This window comes from Culex quinquefasciatus, chromosome 1 (assembly GCF_015732765.1).
Source record: "Culex quinquefasciatus strain JHB chromosome 1, VPISU_Cqui_1.0_pri_paternal, whole genome shotgun sequence".
Taxonomy (NCBI): domain Eukaryota; kingdom Metazoa; phylum Arthropoda; class Insecta; order Diptera; family Culicidae; genus Culex; species Culex quinquefasciatus.
In genome coordinates, this window is record NC_051861.1 from 10,382,020 (window position 1) to 10,392,268 (window position 10,249).

At 40.6% G+C, this 10,249-nt stretch overlaps 2 protein-coding genes across 2 annotated transcripts in view; both read right to left on the reverse strand.

Annotated features, from left to right (window-relative positions):
* LOC6046541 overlaps nucleotides 1-6,294 on the reverse strand; it is a 96,083-nt gene extending 89,789 nt beyond the window's left edge. Inside the window, exon 1 of the mRNA XM_038248191.1 lies at nucleotides 6,165-6,294. Coding sequence (XP_038104119.1) covers nucleotides 6,165-6,225 — 61 coding nt within the window. The 5' untranslated portion in view covers nucleotides 6,226-6,294. The remainder of the gene's footprint in view (nucleotides 1-6,164) is intronic.
* A 226-nt stretch (nucleotides 6,295-6,520) lies between these two features.
* On the reverse strand, nucleotides 6,521-7,178 carry LOC119765077. Its single transcript, XM_038248208.1, has 2 exons — nucleotides 7,106-7,178; nucleotides 6,521-6,871 (listed from the first exon to the last, which is right to left on the reverse strand). The coding sequence occupies exons 1-2, from the start codon at nucleotides 7,161-7,163 to the stop codon at nucleotides 6,552-6,554; spliced, it is 378 nt and encodes a 125-aa protein (XP_038104136.1). The 5' UTR covers nucleotides 7,164-7,178; the 3' UTR covers nucleotides 6,521-6,551.
* Between the last annotated feature and the right edge of the window lie 3,071 nt (nucleotides 7,179-10,249).

The following is a 10,249-nucleotide window of genomic DNA, read 5'->3' on the forward strand; positions in this document are numbered from 1 at the left end:
AACACCAACTTTTCAAAAGAGTGTGACTTGTAAATGTTAACCTGGATGCAAATTTGAACTCCATATCTAAGACAAAATATTAGTGGACCGCTCATCTATTTTCAAAAAAAAAAAAAAAATCCATAAAAAGGAGTGAGTGTATCCCCACCGTTTTATCAAAACCCCCCGGGATATTGAATTCCTCATCATTTCTAATGAGTTTCACGTTCAAAATTTTGAATGATTAAGGATGTTATTAATTTTATTGATTTAGAAAGTTGATTAGAAGCTGCTCTGAACAAATCAGTTTTTATCGTCTCAACTTCCCATCCCAAAAAAAAAAATATCTGAATAAATTACAGCAGGTTGGTCACGTCAGCGCCATTTTTTCTCAGAAGCAGCAAGAAATTTATTCGACGAAAACAAAGGCAAAAAATGAAAACCACCCGCGCGGTCCGTGAGCTTAACTTCATCGAGCCACTGAGTTTTAATTCACTAACAAAATAAATTGTATTTTTCTCACCCCACCCTTCCCAGAATTTGAAGAAAACGTGTTTTGGTCCAAATCCGAGAATTTTTCTTTGCAATTTTGCTACACAACCCTGTATTTGTCGGCTCCAGAGCAGGAGGAAATTTGACTAAAAAGCTCATTTCCTGTTTGGAATATTTAATTCAAAGTGTGATGGTGACGTTTCCGGGCGAGAAGGGAGCTGCTCTGCCACACTACACTACACTAATTCGAGTTTAATTCCCAACTCTTGGGGCATGTCGTATTACGTTTTCGTGTGACTATTTTCTGGACCAGGGCCAACATTTTTTTTTTCGCTCGTTTTTTTTTATCTGCATTCTGACGAACAGCCATTCAACCAGTGCCCGCTGAGCTATGAATACTAATTCGAAATTCAAATCTCAAACGCAACAGGACCCCGGTTTGAACATGGGCATGCATGATGAATCTGTTTGCAATTCAATTTGAGCGGAACTGAAATAGATTTGCGTGTATAGAGATAGGATTGAGTGGCTTGCTTGAATGCAAATCAACTTGCATGCAAGTACGGGTTAGTGGAGTGCTACCATCTGTTGGCAAAAAAAACACTACTCGCGAGAAAACATTGGTTGGCACTTTCGTGATTGCTGGTTGATTTTAATCATCCCAACTCAAAGGACAATCAAACTTTGATGGTGCCGTCACTTTCAGCTTGTCCAAAATCGTCGGGGATCACGGCTGTTTCGCAGAAAGCTCACAAGCGTCTAACCATAATGGGCAAGAGGACAGCAAATCGGATTGATGGTCCTGATGAAAACGGTACTTTTTGTGTGTGTCCAATTTCCAGGAATCTACAACAATAGCCGGACAGATTGATTGAGATGTTTCAGCAGTCCTGCCCTTTTTTGTTCTATTCAAAATGACTGGTCCTTTCGGATTGAAGTGCCATCATCATGTAACGAGATTTTTTCCTCTTTTTACCCCCATTAGCAGATAATCAACTGACCAGCGCAGTGTTACAATGTTCTTTTTACCCTGTTACGGTTGAAGGCTTCCATCTGTTTTTTTTTAGTGCCGGGGTATTTTTTTCTCTCTATCTATTTCTGCGAAGCATTCAAGTGCAACGTCAGGTTTTTCATTTCAATTCCTACCGAGAAACGGGAGTAAGCTTCATTAGTCCCAGCAGCCTCAGCCAGCCGTCCAACAGGCCGATTTTTCACTTCATTACATTTTATCGAAGCCCTATTTCTCGATTGGGGTGGTTTGTGAGAGTTCAAGTGATCAATTTATATGTTTTTTGTTAAAATTTGTATAAGCCGCTTTCCGTGGACTTTAAAAACATAAACAGAAAGGAGGTTATGTTATGTTTTTTGTTGAGCTCAAACCTGCTAAAATTTTAAATTTTATAATTTGGGGATTTTGGAATTTCAGAAATTATTTGATTTAACCAAGCTTAACGAGAAACCTTTCAACCAATGTTCAGAAAATGTCAGAAACAATTTGAAACCTAATCGTCCACCTTCCCAACACAGCCTCACCCATAAATCGGGGTCATTTTACAAACAGATTTTCACTGGACCGAACCCGAGATTGGGTGGCAATAAGGAGAAGCAGAAGATAACCATAAAACAAACCAATTGGTTCCAACTGATGAGTTCATTGTTGCCTTCCAGCGCCAGTCCTCTGCTCCTTTGGAAGACCAGCCAGGGGAAGTGCAATTAGTGTGCTGGATGGATTCAACGAGTGGACGAGGACGGGTGTCCAGGTGCAATCGAGGTATTTTTGTGGAAGATATTAGTTCAAGGGCATTTTTACCGTGCATGTCAAACCTAACCTAACATTGCCTTTACCATTTTGCCATGCCAGTGATACAATCGGCGATGGAAATGCTCTAAAGGCACTCAAACAAAACTGTGCCTACCTGGTAATTTAGGGCATCTCTACCGTGCAGTTTTGAACTAAGGAAAAAACTCCTTTACAGTGGAGATGCCCTATTGAAAATGAAACATAAAACGGGATCGATTAAGGGCATTTCCACCGTATACATCAAATTTTAAAAATCGTTCAAATCATTTTTACTGTGTCGATCATTTACACATTATACGTGGACGTGAACCTGCTGAACTTATCATTAAGGTCATATCTACCGGTCGTTAGTTCTTAAACGAAATCACCCCCGGTGGAGATGCCCTAACCTTATTAAAAGCTCACCCATATTCCCAGAAGCGTCGACCTTAAGTGATCCCCTTCAAGTTGCTCGACTAACATGTTTCCAAACACAGCCAGTAATCATCATTTAACGCTCCATTTCACCTCTGGTCCTCACCTGTGTGGGATGAAGATGACTGGAAGGCTCTAATGGCGAAAGGATTTAGCCCCCGAAGTGGGAGCACGAACTGAACTAAACTATCAGTTTGCTCCTTGGGCGGGGGAAACCTGCGAGCAGCGAGGAAATAGGCCGCGAAGAGTATAATGAACTCGTAATCACCTCGATAAATCACACCACGTTGGTCGTGTAAATGAGAGGAAACGAGAGCAATGAAGAGGAAATATCCTCCCACATTAGTGTGTTTGTATTTACAGCAGTAGGGGGTCTCCAACTGCTTTCGATGCAACGCAGCGTGTGAATCACGGGAGCTAACGAGAAGAAATCCGTTAATTGCAATCGACCACGACTGCAAGCTAGGCGGGAATGGTTCGGGGGCTTTGCGGTATAAATTATAATAAATAATCAGAGTACTGTTGGGAACAGATTGCATAAATCGGTAAATGTCAACGTAGGGATCAAGTTGTTATCGAACACTATGAAAACAATTGACGCTAAACTCCTTCCATTATTTCAACGTTTACAATTCCACCCAAAACAAAGTTCTCTCACATTTTTTTGCCAGAGTCGGATTTTAACACATAATGACAGTTGGTTTGTCATCAAACGCGTCAGCCAATACATCTTTTACTTTGTTTAATTTTGACGCTTCCGTCACTTTGCACTATTGCATTCAATGTCAATGATTCAAAATCAAATTATTCGCTCTACAAATTTGCCTTGGCGTTCTCGATTGCGAGATTCCTACTCGAAACTAAGTGTCCGAAGGCTTGATTGTTGAGGCAATTGCAGACCTCTTTTTACACCTTAGCTTCCATCCACCCCGGGATTCGAACTGACGACCTTTGGATTGTGAGTCCAACTGCCTACCAGCGACTCCACCGAGGCAGGGGGCCCAAGAAGACGACTCCTACACCTGGACTGAGCTAACAACCTAACCCTTTTAGGTTAGACCGGGGCCAACATTTACTTCCCCATCCGACGGAAGGCGCGTGGTCAGACAAATCTCGTCTCGAAAAAAATGCCACCGTCTGGGATCGAACCCAAGCCGACTGGGTGAGAGGCAACCACGCTCACCCCTCCATCACGGGTCCCAAATGTCAATTATTATGTTAATCTTTTCAGTGGATACGATGAAATTCTATTGTTTGTTTTGGTTGAAAAGATTATGAAAAATGTCGATTACGTTTAACATTCCCCAACATTTCAAAGCAATGTGATGTAAGCACCAAATTAAAGAAATAAGTATAATTAGTTTTGTTTATAAAGTATCGCTTACGTCACACAACATGTTCTACACCAAAACATTTGTAAGTGGAATGCACTGAAGCTGGGTGGCTTAAATTGCTGGTTGTACGACGTCGAATGTCACGACATCGGGGCATCGGAAAGTACCAAACGCGCGTCCCTTTGAAGAGAACATCATTATTCTGGAAATGACGATAGAGCCCAGAGCGACGAAGAAGAAGTGCTGCGACAGCAGCGTTTGTCATAATCACTCAATTACCCGCTGATGCGAGAAAATTCGCGGAAAAGTGACGTAAACGCCATTTCTACTAAAATTTATGGAGAAGGCGCTTACGTCACTTTTTTAAAAAAGCAAAAATTACTGCGAAACAAACTGTGGAAGCAATCAAGGTGTCTCCTCTCGGTGAAATAGAAATTTAGAGAGTGGAAACCGGCGCTCCAAAGGGCCAGGACTGAGTTTTGATTGCTTTCGGATGTTTTATTAACGGTGGAATGATTTTTCATGGCTCTTTGGCGCAGAATTGCGGAAAGCTCACGCTTCGAAGCGTTGGCAGAGGTCGTGGATTCGAACTAAGCAGGTTGGTGCATGATAGCTGCTCGTTATCATCGAAATCAGTTCAGCGCAGGGCAAGTTTTATCGCGTCGAGCGTAATGCGGGTGTAGTTGGAAGAGGAGAAAACAAGTCATCTTCTATTGGCTGAAACTGGAAAACAAGTTCCTGAAACTGAATTCAAAAACAAGTTCCTAGAAGTTGTTAGGTAAACAATTTCATAATGCAAGATAATTAAGAAAAACGGTTCTTAATCCACCATTAGGTGGGTGGTGCCTTCCTCACATTTACAAAGTAATAATGAAAATAAGTTTATGAAAAAAATATATACCTGATACAGACTTTTCCAGAAAACATGCAGACTCTCATTTGAAGCAATGTGGCAACCGGGCGTTTCGCATCTGGCGCGGCTCTCGCACGTAAACAAAAAGACCCGGCCTTTTGAGGTTAGGCAAAAAATCACCCTTTTTGTATCTACAAAATTCTTTTTCTTGGCATAACTTTAAAAGTACTTAACTAAACAGAATAAAATTTAATAGGGTCTTAGGGGACCCCAAAACGAACAGAATAAGGCGGATCCGGCCAAAATCAGTTCAGCCAGTTCTGAGATAATCGTGTGGAAAAAAAATCATTTCTACACACATCCCCACAGACATTTGTTCAGAATTTGATTCTGAGTCGATAGGTATACGTGAAGGTATATCTAGGAGGTGTATTTAAGAAGTTCATTTTTCGAGTGATTTTATAGCCTTGCCTCAGTGAGGTGAGGAAGGCAAAAAATAAATACGCTTAATGAACCACCTTATTGCACAGGTGTGAGTCTTGTCTTTTTTCCAGACATCGTTTCCCGTTTTGGAAAAGCACCTCAACGAACTCTAGCCTTTGGTCAGGATTAGAACACGATTCTAGTAGAAAATACCATACCTGGAGAGTGAGGTTATGTTCCAACAGTTGCCATTTTGCATTCTGAAAAATGACGTCCCGTTTCACCTTAAAGCACTATCCAGATATTTAAGCGACGATGGCGTTACGAATGGCGTCAAAATCACTCAGTGGTATCAACATTACAAAAAAGCGCAATTTTAGCATTTTGGCGTGCTCGATTCGTAACGCCATCTTCGCTTAAAAATCCGGATGCGACTGTTACCTTTTTCATACTTTTTTCGATTATTAAATTTTCTGCCATTTACGAAGCTTCAAAGCTTTCACGAACAACCGTCGTAGCAAACCAATTTACTCTTATCACAGATTATCAGATAGGAAAGTTTAACATTTTTGACAAATAAATGTGACCACAATATCAAGTCGATTCAAAATGGCCGCATATTTTTGGAATAACGTCTACTTATCTGTGCCCAAACTAAGCCAACCCGAACCCAATAACTCAATTTCTCCATCAAACGAGGAATAAATACATTCCCCCCTGTGGTGTCCCCCTAACACAGCAGGATACACCAGACACAGGACTTCCCACTGTAACAACCCATTCGTGGGATAATCTGGGCGGGGCACCAACCTAGGAGAGGGGTTGATTCTTTTTCGTTGTTGTTGTTTGAGGTTATGTCAACACTTACCGTGCGGTTGGCCGCGATACGACGACGAAGATTCCGCTGGCTTCGAGCAGAACGAGAACATTTTGGCAGATTTGTTGTTGTTGCTGTTGCGGTTGCGTTTGACAGAACTGTTGCGGAATGTTTATGTTTTGTCGAAAAAAATTTGTGAGGTTATGTGATGAAAGCGAAGCTATTGTTTTTCGTGCGCTCGTTGAGAGAGCACTCCCGAAGTAGGCTTTGACCGCTGGCTAACAGGTCATGTTGCTTGAGATGAAGCCTGCTTGATCCGCTTGGACGGTGCTCGTTGGAAAGCCCTGTCGCTGAAGCATGTTCCCCCCTCTCACCAGTACCGGTTCTACGCGTGGTTCACCGCAGCATTCCCGCACGGATGACGGATGATGACGACCGTCAGGCACGCACTTTTCCACTTTGGGTCAAACCCCTCCGGGAGCAGCAACCTCTTCCCCGCTGGTCACAAACCCCAAACTTCGTCTTCTTATCACTCCTTCTTCCCGGTTCGCACCACAGCTGACAGCTCACTTTCTCCTTGTCTCTCTCTCTCTCCCTCACTCTGACAGTTGACTCTGACCAGGCTGGGGCTGTCACACCACCGCGGAACTCCACCGGGACGACGTCGATGCTGGGTGCCGGTCGAAACTCTACTGAATCGGCCACGATGGCCGACCAGCGGATTGGTATGAATGAATCTCGGGATTCTCGGGGCATGTCTGTGAATTGATAGCAATTCGTGAGAAAAAAGAGAGAGAGAGCGAATGGGGTGTTGGGAGGTGACCGTGGGAGAGAAAATATTTGGAAGGAGAGAGAAGAGAGCGTGTCCTGGAAAAAGGGAAGTTTTTCCGGTGAAGGAAGCTTTTGAAAGGAAGCTTTTTTACAGGGTAGCAATCGTCATCTTCCTGATACTACTCTACCTCTAAATCTAACTCTAACTCTAACAAAATTACCCGGCGATCGTCCGAGTAAGTAATGGACTCGAGTCGAGATAATGGTGGCCGGTACCATTCACGGCCACAGAGAAAACAGCTCGAGATGGGCGGAATAATTATTCCTTCGAGGTTCATCTACAAAAAAAAGTTTATCCGTCAAAACCAAAAATAAATAGTGTCGATTCCGGGAATTGAACCAGCGACCTTTGACAGACTAACCTAATGACTAAATTGCCTCGGCCACCATAGATTGGTAACTCAAGAGTGGTTTGTTGTTTCAATTAATGAATGAACACATTTGTTATGATGAGGTGAGTTGGTAGCATTATTCTTTCGATTTTGACACTTAATAAATTTTGAGGGAACGATTCTCTCAACTCTGAATTTTGAGTGTGACGTATTCATACGGAAGTTTACAGGTTCGAATTCAAAATAAAATTACAGGTTCAAATTCAAAATAAAAACTAACGTCTCAAATTTTGAATTCAAAACTTTCCATTTTCATATGACAACCGTTTTGAGAGCGCACATGTTTTATTGATAACAGCGAAAAGCTTTCTCTCTTTCCTAAAATCTCGTATTATCACATCGAAATGGAACAAAAATCTCACATGTTTTCAATTAAAATCTGAGAGAAACATCCCCCTCTCAAACTCTCTCATTTTTCGGTAAAACTCGGTCAGCTGGTCACGCGCAAGAAAGAGAGAGAGCAAACCCTCTCTGCTTTCGTCTCGCCTCTCTCAGACACGCGGCTGGCTGTGCACACATTTTTATCAATGAAAGATGACATGATCCAGGCGCGGTCAGGACACACGTCCGGCCAGCATCCGGAAAATGGGGACAATCCATTGACTCTCTCTCTCTCTGGCTCGGTTGTCCTCGTTTTTTCGAAAGTTTTGCTTTTTTTGCTCTGTTTTAAATTGAAAGTGGGAGAGAGAGAGAGAGCAAGAGAGGGATAGGATGATAATCGGGAATTCCGTTGTCTCTTCGGGTGAAATCTTTGAAGTTTTCCCAGAAATGAAAGCGGGATGGGAGGATAGTTTTGCAAGGGGGTCATCCATAAATTACTTAGTCGGCGGTGTCAAAATAACGTATTAAAGGGAAAATAACAAATACGAAAAAACAAGCTGCATTTTTTTCGCAATTATTTCAAAATCGCATCAATTTTTCTTTACCGTGATTGATTGTGAGGCTGGTATCGATGGTGGTCTAACGATTAAGTCAGTTTTATGCATGGAAAAATGCTATATTACCTGTAAAAGATTCAATTGAAAAAAAGTTTTTTTTTTACTTTTGTTTCCATCACAAGTTTGCTTTGAATTTCACAAATTTTATTTATTTTTTGCTTATTAAGCAATCAATGTTTAAATTTACCACTGTTAGGTAAATAGCTCCCAACCTCAAATGGGGTCACAGCAAGACAGCACAATGATATTGATTTTATCACCCCCTCTAAACCCTTTCTCTATCTATACACAAATTGATGCATTACTATCAGAACAGAAGATGGGTAACACCCTAAGGAGGAAAGTTTAAATTTTTATTTTATTTTAAACCACCCCTTTAGAAAATTTCACCGCAATTTCACCAAGACAGTTGATAACAACAAACAATGTTTGCTCTTACCTGCATCTGAATTGCAGTGGTTGAGAGGGGAAGAGAGAGATTCTGATTCTGATCGGTCAGATTTCAGGAGTGAACGAGAGAAACAGAAAGGGATGTGGACTTCACCTGGTGTACCATTTTCCAACGAGGACAAAAGCTTGTAAGCTGATAATTGGTTTGTTTGAGCTTTGAATTGCTAATGAAGTGTGTGGATTGAGATGGTTTCTGGAATATAGTACTCTTTTATAACTGAATTTATGAAATTTTGAGTATTCGGAATTAATAACTTTAGAAACAGCCATGTTCTTTTCAGAAATACTACTTTTTTAAGTTTAATTTTTAATGTAAAAAAGGATTATTTTTCAAATTGTGAGTATTTTGTATCTTATTTTTTAGCGTAACAAATTCATTGATACCACAGATTTAAATCTCAGTGGTGTATATTCCTTTCCACCACCTTGCATAAAGCTTCAATTTTATCCATGGGAGCGAAAGCTCGAATGTGGAAACAAGCTTTTACTGGAAAAGTGTTTTGCCCCGGAGAAAATATTTCATTTCAGCGCAAAAGTTTATTTTCCGCTGAAACAAAAAAAAAAATAAATCCATTGGATAAAAAATCGTTTTAAAATATCACATTAAAATGATTGCAAATTTTATATTGTTGCTGTTTCTGAAATGTATTAGAGTGATGTTTTGGTAATATTTCTATCCAATTTATCGATTCTCACAAAAAATTTAAGCAAATTATATTGGCAAACTTTTAATAAAACCTTGCTTGCTTACGTTCTGTTTAGCTACTTATTTATTACTTGATTTCTTCCTCTTCTCATCATCTTTTTTAGAAGATGATATTGAACGTCAAATACATTTATTTCTTTTCACTTGTTTTTTGTTTTACTGTTTAAAACCATAAACCCACGATCACATAAATGGCCCATATCCCTTCTCATCACTTTTGATGTTAGGTTGCAGTTCGATTCAATATCACGCGTAATAAATAAATAAAAATATTCCATATTTTGCTCTACAAAACCAGAGTAAATCCTTGCCTTTTTTCAGCTTAATGTTTTTTCATGTAAGACATTTATGCATATATTGGGGCGGAATCGAAGCAAGCCGTGCGCGTGTCGTGACGTTTTCAATTTTTGCTCCGCGATTTTTTCGTTTCTTGATTTGATTGTTATAGTTTTCTAAGTGAATTTTAACTTTAATATTTTGATTGCCCGGGAGGTTCAGAGTCGGATTACGAATGCTGAGCGACGAATTTTCAAATTAGAGGTCAAAGAGAAATATGATTCGTAAACTGGAAATACGTTGGCAGTTTTGTTTGGCAAGCAAATCCGAAGACAGGGACCTTCAAGGGTGAGCTTGCCCTAGCAAGAAGCAGAACCTTTTGAACCTGCTGGTGGAAATTTCGGTGCTGTCGGGATCGATTCATGCTGAATGGTGATCGAGATGATCGAGTCAAAAAATGGATTTGTCAAAAAATCGATTTGTCCTGGATCGTGTTGTCCCATCCCGGTGAGCTCTTTCCTTTTTGGATCTACGTTTAATTTT